This window comes from Hyposmocoma kahamanoa, unplaced genomic scaffold (genome assembly GCF_003589595.1).
Source record: "Hyposmocoma kahamanoa isolate Upper Pololo Valley unplaced genomic scaffold, ASM358959v1 202, whole genome shotgun sequence".
Lineage (NCBI taxonomy): Eukaryota > Metazoa > Arthropoda > Insecta > Lepidoptera > Cosmopterigidae > Hyposmocoma > Hyposmocoma kahamanoa.
Genome location: NW_020653726.1, coordinates 8,741,770 through 8,765,927, shown reverse-complemented (window position 1 = coordinate 8,765,927; position 24,158 = coordinate 8,741,770). Strand labels below are relative to the sequence as shown.

The 24,158-nt window shown below is 35.9% G+C and overlaps 1 protein-coding gene across 1 annotated transcript in view; it reads left to right on the top strand.

Annotated features, from left to right (window-relative positions):
* Positions 1 to 24,158, top strand: part of LOC113226979 (transmembrane and TPR repeat-containing protein CG4341) — a 167,227-nt gene that overhangs the window by 7,830 nt on the left and 135,239 nt on the right. The window contains exon 2 of the mRNA XM_026459827.1: positions 10,410 to 10,538. Coding sequence (XP_026315612.1) covers positions 10,450 to 10,538 — 89 coding nt within the window. The 5' untranslated portion in view covers positions 10,410 to 10,449. The remainder of the gene's footprint in view (positions 1 to 10,409; positions 10,539 to 24,158) is intronic.

Sequence of the window (24,158 nt, the reverse complement as noted above, 5' to 3'; positions counted from 1 at the left end):
CACACACACACACACACACACACACACACACACACACACACACACACCCACACACACACACACACACACACACACACACACACACACACACACACACACACACACACACACACGCACACACAGCCCCATACTAGGGAAATGCTTGTGTCGCGGGTGCCATGGATACACACATAGACAACCACAAATAAAAAAATAACTTACATTAAAAGTGCTTTCTCAAACATGCTCGGAAATGTTTGTTGTACTTTCAAAAAACGATTACGGAAAGTTTGCCATTTATGGACCATGCGACTTTTTCCCGGCCGAGGCCTACAAAGTATGTATGGAAATCCATTACTGTCCCTTCTCTAAATGTTTAAATCTACTTACTAATAACGAACTATGTAAACAGGCAAAAGAGAAACGCATACAGCCAACTGCCCAGTATTCATAATTGCGAGAATTAAAAATACATACCTGTACCGCTCACTTAAAAAAAAAATGGCGGTAATATTTAAATTGTTTTGGTATTCTTTTGCTTTTTCGTCTTTTTTGTATTTTGGTCGCGAAAATGAGTGCTAGTGAGAAGTGCGATAACGAAAATATAGTAATAGTTCACATTCAAACGCATCATCAGAAGTTCAGCCGACTACTATTATTAATGTGCCTGGAAAAATAATAACATTTTCTTTTGGTAATTGTCCTAACACGTCAAATACAACTTTTCATACTAATTAATATATATTTTTTTCTATTATACATCTTCTTCTATTTAGTCTTTCGTTATTTCCTCACATTGTTTGAGAAAAATTCTATACATGCCTCGGCGGGAACGGGGATTGCGTGACTCGTCTTGGCCTTGCTGTAGCTCGTCCTTGTAACTCATACACGTCCAGCAACCCTTTATTTCCCGGCCTCTGCAATAATGTACTATAACTGTAAAGTCATATTACTAAATTGAAGATTAATAGATGTAGGCCATACAAATTTTGCAACCGTTTCGACACGGAGGCAGTTAAAGTCTCGCCCCCCTATAAAAATACAGTAATAGTTATAAAACAAGCTAAATTAAAAAAATAACTAAAATCACAAAACTAAACATCTAACTCAACCATATTGTAAAGAAAATTATATGTAAAGGCAGTAGCTTTACTAATTTTAAATATTTGTAATAATACTCGTATAATGCGAAAATTATTATAATAATGTTTCTTACACTCTTCATGTAGTTTCTTAGATGGAGTGGCCATTTCATAATTTAATTTTGGTTTTATTGGAAAGAAAGATAAATATGAATTATTTTTATCAGAAGTTTTTTGTTTACGTAAAATAGAGTTGGCCACAATTTTGCCTTTTTTATGATACCAAATGACGGGACGAACAAGTCGTGTACCTGATGGTAAGCGACACGCCTGTCCGTAGTGCCAGTAGCAGGCCATTGAAGAGGATATTATGCTCGCCAGCGCACTCTGATGAGGGATAAAAAGAGATTGGCAAGCGTCTGGGTTTTAGCCCGGCGCTATGTCAAGGTCAGGTTAAAACCCATTAACGCCAGAAATCGAGAGCATAAACCATTTTCAACTCAATGTTTGTAAATCGAGGTTTATTTACATATTTTGCATGCCTTTGTATGCCTTTCTATTGAATCGATTCGCTTGAAAATCGCATAAATCGGTACAAAAAATCGTTAGTTCGCATGCACTTGAATCGATTTTCATAAAAATCAAATCGTAATGTGCATCCTTACTAGTGAGAATCCACAGGATTGTAAGGTGACTATTATATGAGTTGCCTCTTTTTAATTTAAAAAATATTTTTTACATCGAAATTTGTAATAAGTATGGAATTATAAGTACCAAATTCCGTATTCGCCGCTTCCGCCCACGATTTTGGGCAGAAATGGATTAAAATCCGTCGCTTCGGGTAAAAACCGAGCGGGTTGGTTAGTGCGCGTTCCCATTATGTCTTCACGTTTTATTATCCTTGGACGAGTGTCGTGTCTAGTCTGTTCCAATATCACGACTATCTGTCGTGGACGATTTTTTATCGTTGAACGACTGTCGTGACTAGCTGTTCCCACTAGATCGTGACGCTACTGCAAAGCGAGCAGAGGCCGCTGGGTACGAGAGGGGAGGGCAGGGAGCAGAATACGTACGGACGGCGATAAATAAAACGTGACGACAATAGGAGCTGCGATAATCTGTCGTCACGTTTTTATCGTGACGTTTTTTTATCGTCAGACGACTGTCGTTCTAGCTGTTCCCACTGTGACGACAGTTTGTCGTTGTAACGAAAAAATCGTGAACGACAGTTAATCGTGTCGTGCTATATGTGAACAACTTTATTTAAATATACAAGCCACGACACTGTAAACTGCATGACAATCTGTCGTCACGACATAGTGGGAACGCGCCCTTAGGTTTTAACACTGCCCATCTCTATCCCTTACGATACCGCGAGCGTCCGCCAGCGTTCCGTAGAGTCCGCTAGAATACTGCGGGATCATGCGCGACATGCCGACGGTCACTCGGATTTGATTCCACTGGAGACCACGTAGTCGGAAAGTTCCTGGCGCATATCGGAGGATTTCGGAGCGTGGCAGCGTCTCCTGCCTCGGTATCCTCTAGCGTGCTTTTCAATGCCGCATAGAGAAATGCGCCGCGTTGCTCTGAGGTCGGTTCAGACCTTAGAAATTTATTTCATATATCCTTATTTCAATTGAAGCTGCATAAAATATACATGTAAAATGTACATTGATACATTTAATGTTCTCTGCCTTCCCGTTCCTTAGTTAAGCCTTATTATATATATTAAGATGTACAGACGCGTCGCATGAAGACGTGCAGTATAGAGCTTTTGGACGGAGTGGAGGGTTCTGGACAACATCAAAGTCTGTGGTTTTGAGAATTAATGGCACTCGGAGTTTTATTTTAAGCGTAACGAACTGAAAGCCTGACCATCTGCTGTAATGAATTATAATATTGAAAAAGTTGTGCTCACATGCTCGCAGTACGCGAGAATCTTCAGACACATCGGCTACAATACCCACACGGGAGCCCTCGAACGCGGCCGACATTGGAACTGAAGTTGTCGCCTTTGCCGAAATCGGCTGAAAGAATATTGTAATGTCGTTTTTAATAACATACATTTATATCTCTCCCTTGCTATAATAAGACCAAACAGATGTAGTCTTTGCAGACAAAATGACAACTTTTCTAGAGAAAGGGATAAAGATTCTAAGAAATTATTCGATGACTTTTTTATGCTTAAATTGTGACTTGTATTGTAATATTTTTTGTATTAATATTTGTAATACAAAAATACAATACAAGAACTCTTTATTGTACACCAAAATGGAGACAAATACAATACAATTAAAGTTTTATCGATTTCTGCAAGACAACCTTTGGATGAAAGTAATTATAACTCACAGGAAAAAGACGGCGATGCATGAAGAGCAGGCATCAGCATAATCAAGAATTGGAAGAAGAAGAGTTTGCGCAAGCGCAATTTTCGTGGCAATCGGCAACAAATTACGTAACCGTTTAATAGATGCTGCAGCCGCAAACAATTTGCGACCGGTTTCAGCTTATTGGGGTGCCCATCTGGGTATACCTAATCGTTCAATTATACCCAGATTTTTCACATGGCCACTGATTTTAATGCAGGTGTCGTCTAAAATAACCTGTAGCAAGTGAAACCAATCTATCTTGGATACCATTCTAAAACTCCCAATGTCAATCAAAAGTTTGAGGCCATAATATTTACTCCACGTCGAAATAGGATGGAGATCATTATTGAGTTTCTCAATAATTAAATATTACCTAATTATTCATAATTTGTTTGTATGTTTCATGTAGTTCGTATTATTTTTATGACCTTCAGTCATACAAGCATTCATTGTGGCTTCATTATATAATATCAAGTGTACGTAATGTCTAATCGGTGCCTTCGGTGCAGCTCCGTAACAGTTGAAACTTAGGCTGAAATTCAGACAGAAATATAAAGTATAGGTTAACTCTGAGCACACATCTGAAACATAGATTCATGGCATTCAAATGTAGAGCCAGTAAGGCGTAGTTAGAAGAATAACTACTGCTTCTTGTCTCCTTCTTACGTATTAAAACTTTATTCACTCACTTTGCAGTATTTTTTGGAACGCTAAAATTTTAATTCGGGATTTATTTGGGTCAGATTCATATGGCTGCTTAAGAATAACAATATATTATGTTTAGTCCAATATCCGTAATTGTACCCATTAAATAGAAATAAATAAAATAAAACATTATATGTTTGACGCTTTCAGATAAGTTTCTTAGTAGTCGGTTAAGCCTTAATACGAGTATTACGCTCTACTACGTCGAAGTGTTGAGATGGATAGAAATTTGCTATCTTCGTCTTGAATTACAAATTAGTTTTCATATCATCCCTCTTACAAAAGACAACCAACAGCTTATAAAGTTTCAATAAAGTGTTCTATAATGGTCCTCGAAAAGCATGAGTGTTTTATTATTAAGTTTTAAGAACGTTACAAAACCACCCCGTTGAATAGATTTCTCTTAGAATATAATATATTTAAATTCTGATCAGCCCTGTACATTTAAAGAACACTTTTATTTTGGTTTTGAGATTTTTGTAGTTAATTGCTTAATAAGTATTAACGACACTTCTTTCCACATTAAAAGAATAAAAAATTGAATGAACAAGTCATACCATGACGTGATAAGAAATCTGTAACTTTAGTCGCAGTAGAGCTCCTTGTGAACGAATTCGTCAAGTAAATTACTGCCATCTTACCTACCTTCTGCCGCCAAGCAACAATGTGAACATTACTGCGTTCCGGTTCAGGCACATGGGACTTGTCAACTTATATCTCAAGGTGACGGGCGCAGTGGCAGTACCCCTGAGATCTTTGCGATTTAAGCAGTGAGTGGCACTGAAACTGTTATGGATAGCCGTGTCGTTTACCACCAGGCGCACGATACGTTCGTCCCGTCACTTGATATTATAAAATAAGTACTATTTTTTTATGATATCAAGGGACGGGACAAAAACTCGTGCGCCTGGTTGTAAGCGACACAACTGTCTATAATAGTTGCAGTGACGCTCAGAACTTTAAAACGCAAAGGTCACCCTGAGACACAAATTTAAAAATCCCATGTGCCTGTAATTTTACCAGCACGTGTACCCTTCAAAACCGTAACACAATAATGCTCACATGACCGCTTGGCGGCAAATAGGTGAGGTGTACTTCCCTGGATAAACTCTTTTACAAGGCGCTTGGACTGTCGTAGCTTTAAAGGATTGCTTGGAATTTTTGGTCTATCCATCGTATCATATGACTAGTTCTATCTATATATAGTCGGTAGACTATTGGGCAGATTTAAGAACTAGACTATTCATGGATTACGAAACTGATCGGAAATGATACGATTTCAATACCACCAGGGATAAATTACCGTCATGTCCGCCTTATACATATATGTATAATATATCGAGTTCTTAGGTTTTCGCGATTGTTACACATAGGAAATGAAACTATTTTTCCGAATTTAAATCGCGTATATTTGTTTTTTCAAAAAAACCAAAGTTTCATTTCCTATATGTATAATATGTTACAGAGTAACACATTCTATACTCGATGAAACAATCAGAGTACCTAAATGTTTTGCATGCGATGCTTTATAATATTTATTTTCTTTTCTTTTTTTTTTATTATACTATATAGCGAGTCATTAGCTATGCGCAGTCAGCTTCATATAAGTACCGAGGACTTTTATTTGCGTTCTATTTTCTTTTAATTTATGATAATCGAGGGCTTTTTGTGGCACGTACTTCAACTGCGTTTAACTGTGTGTCCCACACAGGAAATCATATTTTGCCGGAAATGTCGTTTTTGAAAGTACCTATAAGCACTATTTTCCAATATATTACAATTTTAAACTCCTTCCTTAATCCGACGTCCAATCAAGTAGAATTTAAGTATGACTACAATATTAGGTATAATACCCATTTTATGGCTTCTGGCTACGTTTCGAGTGCTCACGTTTCCTAGCCTTTGTATACTATATACTGGTATATTTATAGATTTCCGTCGGAGTTTCTCTTACTAATTTCCGATTTTCTGAGTACACGCGGGTGTAACGAGCCGATGGAGAAATTTATGGCTTTTGAAACGGCATTTACCTTTAGAATTGAGCGTTAATCTTGTGTGAAAGACTCGTGTGAAGATATTGGAGCGCGATCGTGATGCGAAGCCCTCGCGAATGGGGGCAAATAAGGAAATATACTGTTACGTTCAATAGGATGACTTACGCTGGTTGGAAATGTTAATAGCAAACGAACACTATGTTTTCATTCTTTGTAAATAATATAACAATTTTCTGTTCTGTACTGCGCTAGGAACTTACAGACTGCGTGTGTATAATTTGTATTGATATTTGTTGTTCTTATTTCAAACAACAACAACACTTACAGCGTAAAACAATAGCAACTAATTTTTAAATATTGGTGCCTTTTTAAGCAACAAAGAAATGACGTTACGATTGTTATTTGTGGAACCTATTTTCGTTATATTTTAACCTATGAAATAGCCTCTAAAGCTATTTGTGATAATCACATTAACTACCATAAAATGTAGAGGTAGTCTGTAGAGGTATTATTTTTAATACATTGTTAACGCTCAGTATAACTCTCCGTAAACATGTGTGTTTTCGTCGGATTCGCTTTCACGGAGCCAGCCTTTGATATAATAGTGGCAGAGCGCTTCCCCACCCAAGTCATGCGGGATTATTTACCTGTATCTGATCCTTTGTCTATTTTCGCTCCACAAACCCCAGTTTATTTGCTCTGCGCGATTGGTTCACTTCGCTATAACAAATGAAACAGAGTTATTACTCGCTTGCCCGGATTAACTTCTTCGCGAACTCGGCGATTCCTTTTTTGGGTAATTCATTTAATTTCACTTATTTCTTACGTCTGTTATGTAGGTTTGTTTCTTGACTTTTTTAAATTAAGTTTATATTCAACGGATGTTCGAATTTTTATTTCGTTACTTCACTTCTTAAACACTCTTAAAGAGGTTTGTTTATTTACTTTTGCTTACTTGACTTTATAAAAGCTACTACTTTGATGCACTCTTTGAATAAATAAATTTATTGGACGGCTCCTAATGCGGTTTTTAGTCTTCAACTCACAAAAATTCTTATCTTATAATTTTTTGTATTCTTTTTAAAAGAACCCAGGAATATGCATATTTACTTTTGAAAGAGTTTTGCAGTTAGTTTCTAATAAATTATAAATTACTTGCTCTTGCAAGCGCATATTTAGTATGCTTATATTGAAATTAGTTTTCCTATTTATGTTATTAACGTCATCAACATTTAAATGGGGCTATCCGTGCGTTCAACACCTCTAGTGCTGTAATTAAGCACTTGACATAGGAGAGGGCGTTTCAAAGCGGTCTATATGAGGCTCGGTCAGTTTTTTAAAAGGAATTATACGTACATACACATTATAATTTAATATGTAATACTATAATTTTTTATACTTGTCTATGAATTTAAATAGATTTTGGATTATAAATGCCTAAAACTAAGAACAGAAATAACACAGTAATTGTGAAATATAAGTAGCTGTAGAGCCTCTTATGAAAGAGTTCGTCCATGGAAGTACTGCCACCTTATCTATTTTAGTCGTCAAGCCGTACTGTGAGCATTATTGCGTTCCGATTTTGAAGGGTAAGGGTGCTGGTGTAATTACAGGCTCATGGGACATATTAACAAATGTCTCAGGGTGATTGCAACTGTTATGGACAGGCGTGTCGCTTATCACCAGGCCTACGACTTGTTCGTACCGTCAATTAGTATTATATATATCTGTATTGAAATAAACATATGAAAAGTATGTTGAGATTTCACAGCAGATTAAGAATTACCCGTTACCCGTACCGTTACCGTGTGATCGACCACGGCCTAAAAACGTCTTTATTCTCAGGAGAATCTGACACCTACCAGTATTAATTAATAAAGTACAGAATATTGTACACTTATTTCAGGGGAAAAGACAAGTATAGATCTATATCGTTTTTGTTATCTACAAGGGAAAAAAGAGGGTACATTTAAAATTAATTACAGGTAGATCGGAACCGGCTATCGTTGCATCCGGACGATAAATCAGGTGGAACAAAATAATGCGATAAAGTTTTATTTGCACGATCGTCAAGACAGGAATACGACAGACTGGACGCGGGTAACCACTTTCAATGAAATGTTCCGCACATCGTTCTCGGTAATCTTTTTTAAATTTCTGCATATATTTAGAGATTAATGAACTGGTGAGAGGTGCGAGTGTGGATTGGATCTTATTTGTTTTTTGCAGAGAACATTCTAATACAACATCACGCTTTTAGCATTTGCAAGGGATACGAGGTGTAATTAAAAAGTCAATGCTCCAGTTATTAATTAATGATATTATACAAGTTTTTTAGTATAAAGTTGATTGGATATTCGTATTCGAACCTGAATATTTTTCTCGAGTCATAAGTTTCGTTTTGCTAAAGTTGTTTGTTATCACATCACAAATATACTTTAGTACGTGTATATTTAAGGATTTCACAAAACACATTAAAGGTGTGTTGTTACACGTACCTTCTACGCTAGTATGATGCGATAATTGTCTAAGAAGGTAGTATTTTGTTAGATAAATTTGTAATCCCGAATTCAACACACATTCCGGATTGAAATAAGTCAAGCATGATCTTGGTTTTATGTGACTATTCTGTCACAGTATGTCTGAGGTCACATTAAAACGACCAACGTGATAAATACAATACCTATATATTAAATTTTAATAACATATTAGCAAAATCCAGTTACACTGGTTCGATAAACTAATTTTCGTTTAATCACATTTAAACCTTATAAGAATATGACGAATGATTTATTACTACTCGTAATCTCTTAATGCAAACCATCGCTTAATCTCAAGAAAACTGGATCCTCTTCATACTAGACGATTTTCCATTGTCCGAGCTCTGCATCTAAAAATTGAAAAAGGCTTTAAAGTAATGAAGTTGGAACGGAACGTAAATCTGTTTAATGTGGCGACACGACGACATGAAAAATGTTCCAAATGTAAATTCACGCTTATTGTTGCCTAGCTTTATAGGAACCTGATTTGTGTTTTGTGTAGTCACCGCTTTTAATTTAGTAATTACACCATACAAATGGTATAATCGATAAAAATCAAGGAAATAGCTTTCTATTGATCAGTCGTGTTAGAAGTTAAATGTTAAATTTATAAATGGTGTAGTTGATTTGCTACCATTTGGAGATTGTCACGAACTTTTAACATTAGTGATGCATGTAATATGTAAGTGAAATTTATGGGAATAGAATATTTATAAGGTACTTTTCATTATAATTATATTTTATTGTGTATTCAAAAGTTTCGTATAATATTTTTTAATTCTAAGCTTGTACACATATGAAAAGTATGACTGTAGTATGTATTGTAGGCATTTCACGTATTACGGATTCATTATTTACTGAATTCATTAAAATATTTGGTGATGGGTTGTATGAAGCTCTCCCACACAGGTGTCAATTACCGGCGCGGCCGGAATACTGCCCGATGATGCCAGTACGATATCAACCGGCACGTCTTGCGGCTCTATGGAACACAGCTGCGAAATGAAATCAACGCGTCGTGCTATTACGTTGTGGGAATATCTACCGGTATCTCGCAGCTGTGTTTAGACCGCATGTGGTATCGACATGTTGCTTATATTTAAAATAGTTCACAGCAGATTACTTATGAGTGGAAGACATACTTGTAATATCAACTATCTATCGGTCAAAAAGCTCACGGTTCTTTATCGTTAAACCTTTCGGAAATTATAGATCTAATGATCAATGTTTTAACCATGAGTTCAATTTAACTACGAATATTTGTGTGATAATATGATGACTTTATCGTCTCAGTCAACCGTGAGCACGACCTATAAAGAGCCCGAAGCGTTGGTTTGTTTTTTTTTAAAAAAAAACAGAGTCCAAAAAAAAAATCATTTCCAATGCGTAATAATCGCGAAGACTTTTGTGGCAAATTTTATATTTTCTTGTGACCACTACAATTTCACTTCCATATTGTAAATTCATGGTAGTTGTACAAGTGAAGCGTTAGAATTTATATATGTAGTAGTAAAATTTTTCTTCCTTCGGGACTGTTAAGGCTCTATTTGGCCATATTGCCAGATTTAGATTTTAATTTTTCTTCAATTATTTAATTTTCAGACATAATTTCGCGGGAAATCGTAGTCTTTACGGTGGCCATTTTGAAACTCCTTGAATAAATATGAAATAACGAACGTTCGATTATTTTTATGACTCTAGCGGAAAGCTACAGTATTGTAATGCATGCTATTGTTGCAGAAGCAAAGCAGGGCCAGCGCCGATGTAAGGCCAGGCCGCCATGGACCGGTGGGTGACTGCGTTGAGCGCCCTGCTGGCTTTTTTCCTCTACTACAACACTCTGGACGCTGGCTTCGTTTATGATGACAGGTAATTATAAGGGCCTTCGTCTTCTTGCTCTTAATTTGTATGTATAACATCAATATACTATAAGATATATGTTATCTATCACGATCACCTCCGTATTACATTTTGTGTCTGTACAGGAACCACGTATAATACCATAGACTAGGTTTTTTAGCTTTGTGTATTTTAAAACTACAGCGGAGTGGATATGCTCGTGGAATCAAACCTATTTGATAGAAAAAAAGGTACTATTAAGATCATAATAAGAGGTCAAATATTCATGTTGTTTTCAAAATGTGATAGGAGGCTCGTTGTTTTCCAAAATTTAACTCTTTCTGTATATGGAATCAATGCTAGGCTTTTAGAGCACCTTCATATTGGATGCTTATAGAAGCGCCGTAGTGGCGGTGACGCTGCTACTACTAGTAATTTTCAGTTGCAAGGCCACTGTCGTGATACGTGCGCGCCGTTTTTCCAGTCACTAAAAATTAATGAAGCGTTGCAGACTCACGGCCATCCTGCAGTGTCTAAAAGCGTCTAGTTTGTAAACGCCCTAATAGTATATTTTAATGAATGGAGGTAAACAATCCATGAAGATAGGAAATGAAACTATTTTTCCGGATTTAAATCGCGTATATTTGTTTTTTCAAACAAACCGACGTTTCGGGCCCTTTACAGGTCCCATGGTCACGGTTGACTGAGGTGGTACAGTCTTCAACCAGTTATGTCTAATATTAATGCAAACCACCCTATTTTTCACTATAGTTACAATAGTTATTAATTAAATACCTTATTTTTAATTTTACAAAGAAAACATTCCAATTTACGCTACATTAAGTTTTACAAATTATTTTATTGAATGAATTATTATTAAGTTTTATTTATTATTAATTATTAATAGAAATTAGAATAAACTAAAACATATTAATTAGTACTGCAGTCTTATGTCTGTTTGGGATTTTTTATTAGAGGAAATACTGGATCCCAAACTGGTGGTACGGAGAAACCATCTTCCCTGTTGAAATTAGGATGTTTTTTAATTTCAATGGCCTCTCGCAGCATCCTGGGTAGATAACGGACTTCTTTTGCAAGGACCTGGGGTTTGTCAAACTTCATTGAATGTGTAGGTTTATCCATGACATGCTCGCCATGTCAATCCATGAAGATTATTTGTAATTATCGTAAATTTTATCCCTTTCGCTGGTAGGGTTGGGTAACAGAGTAATAATAAGTTCGTTAAGGTATACGTTACTGACAAAAAGCGAAACTCATGTTGCGGAATATCAGGAATCAATAATACGATTAAAACCCATATTGTAACAGATATCTTTCTGCTGACGTAGCTGTGTGATGAGGGCTGTTGCTCGATGGCAATCAACCATGGGGCGACGAGACGCTACTTCCGGTACCAGTATTGAGATTAATATCTTTAGTTAAAATGAAACGAGTAGTTCCAATGTACATTAGTATGGAGGGAAAGTACTTAAAATTTTGTAGATAGGATATTTATGGAGACATTATTTTATTTTTAAAAGTAAGCAATACGGCTTTCAAAGACAGAGTTGCTTGCCAAATCTGGGAATCGAACCGAAATGAAAAAAACAATAACCTGCATTTTCCTTGTGCGTTCTTTATTTTTATGACACCAAATGATGGGACGAACAAGCCGTAGGCCTGGTGGTAAGCGACATGCCTGTCCATAATAGTTGCAGTGCCATTCAGAGATCAGAGATTCATTCTTATATAGCAAAGATCTGAGGGGTACTGTCACTGCGCCTGAAGTCCCATGTGCCTGTGATTCCATCAGTACCCTCATTTTAATTACTGATTGTGGTGGTACTTCCCTGGACGAACTCTTTTACAAGGAGATCTACTGCTACTAAAGGGTCATCACAAGGATTAATTTATTATAAGTAATATAGTATCTTAATTTAAAGGAACACCGTCTTATTATACTATTTATTCAAAAAAGAAACTGCGAATTTGTAATTATAATTATAATCGTCCACATTTTGACACTTGTCATCGCAATGTAAATAGGGATGTACACTAAATATATCGGTAACCACATTAGATGATTCTCACGAGAAACCGATTCGATTTTTTATGAGTCTGTGATCGTTTCGATTATTTTTCGGGTCACTAGTTTTCAGTTCTAGATAGAACAATTAAAATTTTATTTGAATATAGAGTTTAATATAAATAATAAGTAAGTATTTTAAATGATCACAATGACAACCAGTAGTTGTTGTTGTGGTGTAGTTACATTGACAGAGTTCACAAGGGCAACCTGTAGTTAAATAGTAAACTTCTGAATGAAAACAAAAAAATAGTAGTTACAATTTTCACTTTCGTCGGAAAATGAACCAAAATCATCAGTTGAGCCAGTATCAACTGTATGGATAATATTTGATTTCCTATCATGTTATTAATGTTAACATTTCTGTCAAAAAGAAAATCAAAAAGTCAATATTTTTTTAAGTGAAATTGAATTGACTCGATAAAATACGGCTATTAAATGGTTAAATTTCTTTTCATGTCATTTCTTTCATTACTAATTCTTAAAAAAAAAGACAGGATGGCCTTAACTGTTTTTAAGATCTTTCGAAGTAACTCGAAATTGCATTTTATTTTGAAATTCGTGCGAAAATACTATCATGTTATACAATACTTAATATAATAACCCCGCAAAAGGAACAGTAAAACCACTTTTATTTAATTCTAAACAATTTTTTCATGTATTAAAATCAAAATCCACTATTTTACTTTACATATACTTTTGTAATGAGTATTAATAGTAATTTAAAAAAATACGGGTACTCAATGTAGTGACCTCGATTGGGCACGGCGGGCGCAAATGGGATATATTGATTAATAATTATTATTATCACACTGTGTTGATTTATATTCTAGTCATATTTAAGAAATTAATAATAGGAATAATGCTAAATCATCTAAAAAAAAAAAAAAATATTCTGTTCAATATTCTGCCTAATCTGTATCTAGTAAAGTTTTGCAAAATTGTCTCGAAGTTGTATGCACCACGCAAGTGCAGTGACTCCGCCACGCGCTTCACCAAGCGATACGTAATCTTTCTCGATAGCTTATTTACCATTTTTTTAAATATGAATATGTACTTGTATTGTTATAATTTACCATTTATTTACATTAATTAGGAAAGTTGACTGAGAAAAGTTTTTTATAACTTAGATTTGGTACTTACCAACTTTAGGTTGCAAGAAAGTATTGCTAGAAGTACCTAGCTTCAGCAGAGATTCGCACGTGAGTTTCGTTTCAACATTAGACTCCACAACTTTGAAAGCAGACACTTCGACACTAGTAAACCAAACGTTTCACATCATAGAGAATAAACACGCACTTGTACTTGATGGATTACCATGCAGGGTCTGCTGAACCTGGTAGCGGTTCTTTTTCACACTCTTGTTTACATACCAAACCACGTGGCATTTCGTGACAAACTAGAATAGAATTATGTGGGATGTCAGCGTGACGTAGACGCAGGACGGGAAGGAAAGTCGACTGATCTACCAATCGTGCGCTCCCGCTACCCGCACCCCATCACCAAATAGATCTAAGATGCGTTTCTTTCTGCGCATTTAAGCGTAAAACATTTCATTGTTCAAAATGTTTGCAACTGCCGTGAAAATCAATGGCCTTTGGATCAAATTTGTTTACCGCAATTAAATAAAAAAAAAGGAATTTACGAAATTTTGTTTTCGGTTTTTTTTAGTGATTTTGAGTTCAGTTTCGAATATAGAATGACCTCTATAAATATGGCGAGAATGCAAATCAACACATTGTCTAAGAGTACTATGAATGTACGTCCACAGCAGATCGAGCTAAATTTCCTCCAGTGCAACGAAACAAAATCCATCAATGTGTAGCTTGGTGTGCTGTCGTCTGTACGTCATCCTTGATTTCATTTCATATTACATATTGCCTAAAGAAATAACACCTTAAGAGGATAGCCTTTTTTATTCTTTCTATTTTATGGAAATGTGGGGATATAATTCATATAGACTTTTTAAGTCGCTAAGTTTCACTTTAATATGTTTTATATGTAGTTTCTCAAAGTGGTCCCTACCGCCCCACGGTGGACGCTAAAGAGACCTAGGGGTAGGCCGTAGGGGTAGGTAGGGGGGTAGAGTAGCAGGGGCCTCGGAAGCAATGGGGGGCATTGATACTATCCAGGAGGTGCTACCGCATTTGAAAAAAAATCTAAAAAAAAACTACATATATATAATTTTTTTCCTTGTGATTTTTTTGTGTTAAGTTAATGTAAAAAATACGTGTTTTCATTTATTTTTTGTGGTGGTGGGCGTTCAAGTTTTTTTATCTGGCCTAAGTTGGCGGTGAGTCAGAATCTTTGGGAACCTATGATTTATTACTTTACTTTCCTCACGTTGTCGCTAGATGGCGTTGAGATCGATATAGAACGCGTTGTCAGTACTATACTATACTGTAACTATAGTATTTTGTAATGAATAAGAATGAGCTTAGATCCTCAACCGTACTGCCTACCTTAATTCCGGGTGAGCATTCACTTGTAGCACTTGCTAAAATACCTAAATGGTTCGTACCATACCCATTTCCGTCATATCACTTATGGGACAGGTTTTGTAGCTCTCTTCGTAGCTGCTTAGCCGTAGGCGACCTTTTGTAACCCTGTAAAAGTTGCAATAATGACAAACGACGTACTTCTTACCTTGTTGTAGCGCTACAGTCTTACATTAAAATTCACAACATAGATTTAAAATTGTAATCTTACATTAAAATTTATGATTTTATTTTTACATTAACATATACAATTTAAAATTGTAATTTTATGTTAAAATTGTTTTAGTACATTTATGATTGATGGATTGAGGACAGTATTGTTACGATATATACTCGTATATTATTAGGTACCGACATCATTTCAAGAAAAACATCTATAAATTTAAATATAGGGTATCACGGTGAATATTAACCTTATACGTAGGACGTTAAGGTAAACTTTTTAATTGCAGTTGCAAACTGGTGTAGGAGTAATTGAAATAAGTCAGCAATGCAATTGACCATTTCCGCAAAAATTCCAAGCGTGAGTTTAGAAAACAATACTATAAGAATTAGAATTGTTAGATGTATTTTGTAATTATAGGTATATTATAGTACGCGTCGCGCGGCGTCAATGGATGCGGCTAGCACGGCACAATGGTGGATGGCACAAACTTCGGGAGGCCTATACCCAGCAGTGGGTGAAATCAGGCTATGGATGATAATGATTATGGTGGACCTCGGTGGCCTAACGGCTTACATTGTGGGCGGTGGATGCGGAGGTCCCGGGTTTGATTCCCAGTAGGACCAATTTGGGAAATGAACTTCCCTAAATTGGTTCTGGTCTGGGTGTTCTCTCTTCATCCTCGGTAAAAATGATCTAGATTAATAATAATAATAATAATTTATTGAGCAAGATCTAATTGCAAAATAGCTACTAAAATTTAACGGATTGACGAGGATGTGCGAGGCGCGAATAAAAATATTTGTTCATGTAATATTGAATCGTATTGCTGTCTATTTACAGTATTTATTAACACAGCAACGGAAACACAATTTCTCGCGTGAGCTCGCGATAACCATTAATATCTATGGCGCGATTGTGGGTCCTGTACTATTTGAGCCATGTTACTTCAACCGCCTGTTTAGCTAGACAAAATGAAACCTACTGAGGGTCGTATTCCAGAACTCTACTCAATGCTCAAGTCAAGATTTGAGTATGGTTTAAAGCACTCGAAATCACACTCAAGTCCCTGCCATTAGGGTCGTATTTCCAGTGCCTGTGTTTCCAGTGCAATCCTGACTTGAGCATTGAGTAGAGTTCTAGAATACGACCCTTAATCTTTACAATTCACAGCCATAACGCGATCAATCGCGAGCTCGCGATAGTTAATAATGGCAATTTTTGGTGGAAATAGGCTGGCGAGATTTCAATTCTAAAAAGCACCTTTATTACAGTGAACTTTATTCGGAGGCCGCGTACTGTACACCACATTTTATCTTTATTGTGTTCTTGTGTGCGATATTAAAGAGATTGTAAGGAGTATATGTACGGTATAGTAAAAAGGTTGTCATAATTATGATTTTCAAACCGACTTCAAAAAAGGAGGAGGTTCTCAATTCGACTGTATGTTCTTTTTTTTTGTATGTATGTTACGTGATAGCTCCGGTACTTGTGAACCGATTTTCATGACTCTTTTTTGTTGGAAAGGGGGTACTTCCATAGTGGTCCCATTTCATTTTGAAGAAATTCATCCACCTTGAAGGGTGGCTGTTCTCCAATCCAAGGCGTTTCTCTCTCGATATACTTTGAATAGTGAGAACCGATTTTTATTATCTCCAGTGTCAAGTCCTGTATAGTGGCGAACTAGGGGATATTTCAATAAAACTTAGCAAATAGACGTAATTCCACGTACTTTTGAGGTCGTTTTTTTTAGTACTCTGTACTGAGATTGTTGTTTAATAATTATTACCTATATACACAAGGCTTTGTAAAAGGTGCTTGAACAAAATTAATCAATTTTTCTGGGAAAACACAATATCGTTCCAATCTATATTTAGTGAAATAATTGTCAATAAAGCAGCTATAATAATAATATTATAATAATGTGCAAAATAATTACACCTATTACCTGGTCTCATGAGCACCACAGCAACAGAATTTATTTGAGGGCACTACTAAAAACAATAACTTTGAAAAGTTCATTTCCTAAATTGGTCCTACCGGAAATCGAACTCAGGACCTTCTCATCAATCCGCATAGTACAAACCGTTGAGCCACCGAACTCGTCGAATATCATTGTCTATAAAAATCATTGGTAATTAAGTTAATTTTCCTTTTTTTAATGATACAAATTGACGGGTTAAATCGTGTGCCTAGTGATAAACGACACATCTGTACAGTTGCAGTGCCACTCTGGGCTTTAAATCGCAAAAATCTGAGGGTCACTACCGTAGGACCTGTCACCGAGACACATAAATCGACAAGTCCCATGTACCAGTAATTTCACCAGCATCCTTACTTTTCAAACCCGGAACGCGGATATTGTAATTTTCTTTATAATAAATACGTTTGACGTACAGACTGTAAAAATTATCCACAAAAATTAAAAAGTCCACTTAAATAATTACAATAGATTGTTTCATGATTTACTTAACTAAAGCATTTTGAAATTGTCGCGCTAACAGAAATGGTTGAGCAATAAAGAGAGGCAAGCAAAGCTTTGGAAATGCTGTAATTAATAAATAAGGTTCTCCAGGGAGCGGGCTACACAAAAGTGGTCCGTTGTTATTAATTGCACAACTTGTTTGGAGCCCCCTTACACTACTCGGTATTGAATATTTAGGGGTTACTGTTCCGTGGAGGCGTGATATAAGGTGTATTATGTGAGAAAAATGGAAGTTAGAAAGGCTCTTCTGTAATTTATTCTCTGCCGATAATGTTGCAATCACAATTTGTTTATGATCTCACATTTACCGCTATTAAATATTGTGGGCTATTGTTTTGGACCGTAATATCAGAGTTGCTTCTCTCGTCTGAGATCCCAATATAGTAAGATATTGCGCCTAGTTAAAATCATTTGTTAAATTACATACATTAAGGTGTCTACAGATTTGCTCGATTCCTTTGTTAAAAAAAAAAATGGCGTAAATGTGTAAGCGACACACGTGGCTACAATGTACTTTCTGTGGAGCGACATTTAAATTAGACGTAGGTGCCTAGAAATTTGTTCGATTGTAACCTTTATATTCATCATCAACTCAATATACATACGTCCCACTGCTGGGTATGAGTCTCCTCTAAGGCGAGTTTTTAGGTCATTCGCACGTTTTCCGAGGTTTGTGTACCTTCTTTGACGTGCAGCTTTCATCACGCTGCTTTCCTTAGCCGAAAAGTTCCTGGCGAATTTAAATTTAGGTGCGAGCTCGGGTTCGAACCGTTGGCTTGTGCTTGAGAAGCAGTATGTCAAACCAATATGTTACTACGGCTTCAACCTTTACATATATTGGTCGCTAATATTGACGATCGTCAACAATCGAGCAAATGTGTAGGCGTCTTTATATCTTCATTATAATTCCATTTGATATGTTATGTTACAAGAATAAAAACCTGTTCGTGTGATCTGTGTGAGATCATACACTCCCGGACACATAATTCGAGCCACCTCGCATCAGTATTAAATGCCCTAAGCTTAAACAATGTTCGATTGATTAAGAACTATCCTAGGCAATTTTGAAACTAGTATATTGAAAGTCTTTTCCATAAGCCCTTGTTGTAAATTTGGACTTGCAAAACCAGAGGAAACCGTTTTCTTCGATGATAACACTATTTTTATATTCTAGCCCTTTAAGGCAAAAACGCGAGGTGGCTCGAATTATGTGACCGGGAGTATATTATGTTTATTTCCCATTATATACATATTTATCTTTGTTGAACGTAGATACATTTTATATACAATAGATAACTAAGTTACAATTATCATGGCGTTTAATCTAAGAAATTCCCCTAATACCTAACAGGTGAGGATTAATTTGTAAAGTTAGTTTAAACGGATAATACAGGTGCCTTTGTATACTTAGGTTGCGCAAGCCTGAAAGGGATTTATCAGATCATTTTATAAGGTAAATTGTGATGCTTCAGTCATATTTAATACATTTTATAAAATATTTTTTGTTCATATTTCGATTTTGTTATTGTAGATATAGAACACACGTTACAAAGCAAAAATGGTACTTTAAAAATATATACCAAAATATCCGAACGCTTCTTTTTAAGAATTGTATATATGATAGATAATTGGAAATGGATAAGTGGAATTTCATTTCCACTTATCCCTACCAATAAAATCTCTTGAAATCTCGACAATAATATCTAATTAAATAGTCACAATAATATTTTTTGATAGATAATTGTAGTTGGTGGGTATAAGATCTCTTTATGGACTAACCTAAAAACACCACGAGACTTCAACTCACCAATTCACCAATTTAGATACCTAAGACACAAGTAAACAATTTTACTTAGTTTAGGTATCACCTAGATTAATTTGCACTACTAACCTTAATTAAAGTAATGTAAACATAAAATAATTTCAATGTTTGCGACAATTTGGCGCATATATGTAAATAATAGGTTATTTAATAAGATTTATGTATGTATTTAGGTTAATATTTTACACAGAAATAAATTTATCTTTATCTTATTTATCTAACTATTTTGAAGCAGTAGGGGTTCATGTGAAAGAGTTCGTTCAAGGAAGTACTGCTGCCAAGCATTGTTGTTTGGCGGCATAGCATTACAGCTCTCCGATGTTGAAGGTTAAGGATGCCGCTGAAAGAACTGGCACATAGGATTCTTCTCAGATGTTCGCGATTTAAAGCTCTGAATGGTTAATTGAAGTACAAATGTGTTTATTGAAGTACAATCGGCATAACAAAACAGTGATTGAGACCATCCTATTAAGTAATTGAATACTTGTGTCAGGAAGTCCTTAACTAAAACATACGTTTTCGAAGACTTTAAACAGTAAAACAAAAGATTTCGAATTACCTTTAACTTAAACACGGATCGCAGTAACGCTCACATTGCCTCTTGGCTGCAGAAATAGGCAAAGTGGCAGTACTTATATGGACGAACTCTTTCACAAGGAGCTCTATTGCTACGAAGTAAGCCAAGACTTGTCAAGTAAGTAGTAAGTATTTAAAACGATTTTCATATTAAAAAAGTCTGTTCACATTATTGACGACTCTTTATGGTGTGCATCTAAATCATTCTCAACAAAATGGATCTAAAGCAGTCACTGTCTCTGATCGCAGTATATTCTTAAATGGTTATAATCGCATATACATATATAGTGTGTAGTGAGTGGTGAAAAAAGATTAATCCCTTGCTTCGAAAAAGATTTCGTTATTTCCTATATGGCACCATTTAGGCCGAGAAGGGAAGGGATCTACGTTACTTGGAAAAGGTCAACGCGAATTCGTATTTCTTATTTTATTTGAAAGCGTCGGTCTGCACCTCGTGACAATAGCTGGATTTCTAAAGTCAAAGTATCCCGAGCCTCAATAATTCGATCAAAGTAAAACTCCTTTTTTAACCGTCTCAACCAGAAAGAGAGTAATAATTTTCGAGTGGGTATGGATGTACGTAAGAAAGTTTGTCTTTGGTTTACCATGTAGTTAAACTGCTTAATGGATTTTGTTTAATCTCTGAATGGGTGCTTTGTCAACCATCAAAATTTAACTCGAATCATATAGTCTGGTCCAGACACATTAAATACTCATTAAACTGCCTCCGTGGCAGAATAGTTACCATGCTTGTCTGCAGAGATCCGAGAGAAATATTTGTATAGCTACATTTATTTCTGTCTTGAGTTTGAGTGTAATTTGTGGTTGTCTGTGTGTGTCTGTGACACTCCGATTTCCCCTGTGAGTGGCTATGAGTGTGTGGTATTATTATTATAAGTTGAACTTGTGTCGTGGGCGCGTCTATATTTCAAGAGCCCACTTCGGATTAGTAGGAAACCAAGTATATTTTCTAATTAAATGTTGAAAGGAATGACGAGCACCATTCAACCGTTAATAACAATTACAAATAATTTTGTATGTCCTCACTTGACTCATACCTTTCAAAAATTAAAATTTTGGTATGATGCTTATATAGGTATGTAGGTATCGGATGGGAAAGCATTTCAAAGTCCGTTTAACACTGCTCTAATTGTATTCTAGAGCTTGTTTTTCTTTTTTCACAGTTAGATTTCTGTTGTCGCAGTTAGATTTTTGTTCTTGTGTAGTATCTCTATAGTGATCGAATCAAAAATATTTATAAACTTCAGATCGAGGCCTAATAGCTCACCATGTAATGCAGCCTGAGAGCTTCAAACGTGTTTGAAGAGCTATGTGACCTTTCTGCGATATGTAGGTTTCAAAACGATGTTTTTCTTCACCGTTAAAGCAAGTGATAATTTAGTGAACTAAACTACACATAATTAAGACATTTTTAGTGGTACAGGGGCGATTCTGCTGGTATTAACAAAGCAAATAGTTGAATCTATGTTTTCGTGTCTAAATCGCGTATTTGTGTTATCGCGTATATTTTCAGCAAAAAAAGGGTTCGTTTGAAAAACAAATATACGTGATTTAGATCAGAAACAATAGTTAGATAGTAGATAGTGCAACACTAAGAATTCGATAAAATATATAGTAACTAACAAAGCGAGATATGTAATTTAAAAGAATCTACTCATACATTGTTTCACTGATAGTATGAAATCAACGTAATATTAGATTAGCCTTCTGAAAAACGTACTCTCAATCGGCTATATATTGTTCCCCCAGCATATGAATGTAGGTTAATGCATTTTGAATCCTGTGCAACTACTTGTAAAAAATGGTGAAAGTATACGTCGTGATGAAACCTGCACGTCAGAGCAGAATGACATAACTTTTTGAAGACGTGTTGAGTCTTTAACCCGCACTGGGACAATGTGGTGGAGTATGCGGCCTTATCCCCCTCCGTAGAGCAGGTCCGTCCCATATTGTGGGACGTATAGGGGTTGATGATGATAAATCACATTTCTTAACTCTCCTGTTGTACATTCGTAGGTTGTTTCTAAGCAGTGGCGAAGGGGGAATATTTAAAGAAGGTTAACCGATGTAAAAAAGAAAGAAATAAACAAAATACATTTATTTGTTTACCACAATGACACCACAAAAGACAAAAGACAAAAGACAAAAAAAAGAGAAAACGGAGCAAAACAGAACTAAAACAAAACACGATCAAAACATTCAATGCAAAACATATATAAATAATTACGAAACAAAAACACAAACTAACTCAAAAGAAAAATGTATATACAAAAATTTGATAAAATTAAAACTGGAACTATTCACACAAATAATAAAAAGAACACTAAATATTGAGATACTTTGTGTGGTGTCAGCCGCGGTAATAAATGGGTCACCAACTCAGGGTCGTATTCCAGAACTCTACTCAATACTCAAGTCAGGACTTGAGTATTGCAGTGAGCACGGAAAATCATACTCAAGTCGTTGCCATTGGCGTCGTATTTCCAGTGCTTGAAATGATACTCAAACCTGCTCAAATCCTGACAGTTCTGGAATACGACCCTCAGTATTTGCTGGAAAACGCAATGCGTTCCCAGCACTGATTTTCAGTTAAGACCCTAAGTGAGGTCACAGAACAACACATGCAAGCATACTTAGGTACTTACTGGAATATAACAATAAAATAATTATATATATGTACTCGTTAAACTGTAACAGATGTGTGTGTGTGTGTGTGTGTGGGTGTATGTGTTGTGTATGTTTAAATAATTTCAAATAATGTATGTATAAGTATGAAAATACATTATAATAATTAATACATTTACACTATACCTACATCAAGCAAGCAATATATTATATAACAAATGTGGAAAAAGTTAACAGAATTCCTTTTGATTTTCCAGCAGGAGAGCCTTAAGCTTGCGCTTGCTTAAAAGCATTCCTACTAGAAGTGTCTCGAAGAGGAGGGGGTAGATCTTTCCAGCACTTGGATGACGCGAACTTGAAACTACCTCTGAAAGCTGCTGTGTGGTGAGCAGGAACGATAGCCCGAACCTTGTATTTAAAACAGTTTTGAGACCAACGAAGTTTGCGATAGAGATACTCGGGTGTCTCGGTTCTCACTACACCGAATAGCAACATAGAGAGGTGTAGCTGCCGATGAGCAGTCATGTTTAATAGGTTTGCAGCATTCAAAAACGGGGTGATATGGGATCTAGGAGGCACCCGAAAGCAAAAGCGTGTGCGTGCGTTCTGTACACGTTGTATCAACTTCTTAGACCTGCTAAAAATACAATCATTATATACCACATCACAATAGTTTAACCGCGACAATATCAGTGATTCACAAAGGTGTACACGCCAATCAATGCTAAGATAATCACGAATACCATACAACAATTTGAGTTGATAAAAACAGTTACCCGTCACATTGAGGATGTGCTCCTCAAAACGAAGTTCACTGTTCATCAGCATATGAATGAAATAACAATCAAATGAAATGGATTTTTCCGTAGATGACCGTAGTAAAAAAGTAAAATTTTGCGGTATATTTTTTTGTCTAGCGAAGTTAAGTCTATCGTATTTCGGGCCCTATAGAACTGGTATCTTCTGTTTTCATTATCAATTGAATTAAACAAGTTGAATCGTATTTTTCAATGCCGAAAAAAAATGATTTCCCGTGTGGTCAAAATACGTCTAAACGTCAATTTTGGGTCTGACTTCACATTAAACAAGCTAATGAAAATTGTACTACACTGAACCTTTTACCACTGCTTCCTAGTCTATACTTGATCGATCACCATTCTACTGTTCTAAGTCTAAATATTGTCAATGAATATAGTCAGCTTGGTACTAAGATCAGCTGTTGACTACGCTATGGAGCCGAGCCAACGGAAATTCTAACCGTTAAGATGGATGGTTTGATGTTCCAGAAATGACTAAACGAGCCAACGGTTAGAATTTATATAGAATTTTGTAGCAATGTTATATGTTCTGTAAATATACTGTAGCAGCTAGTAG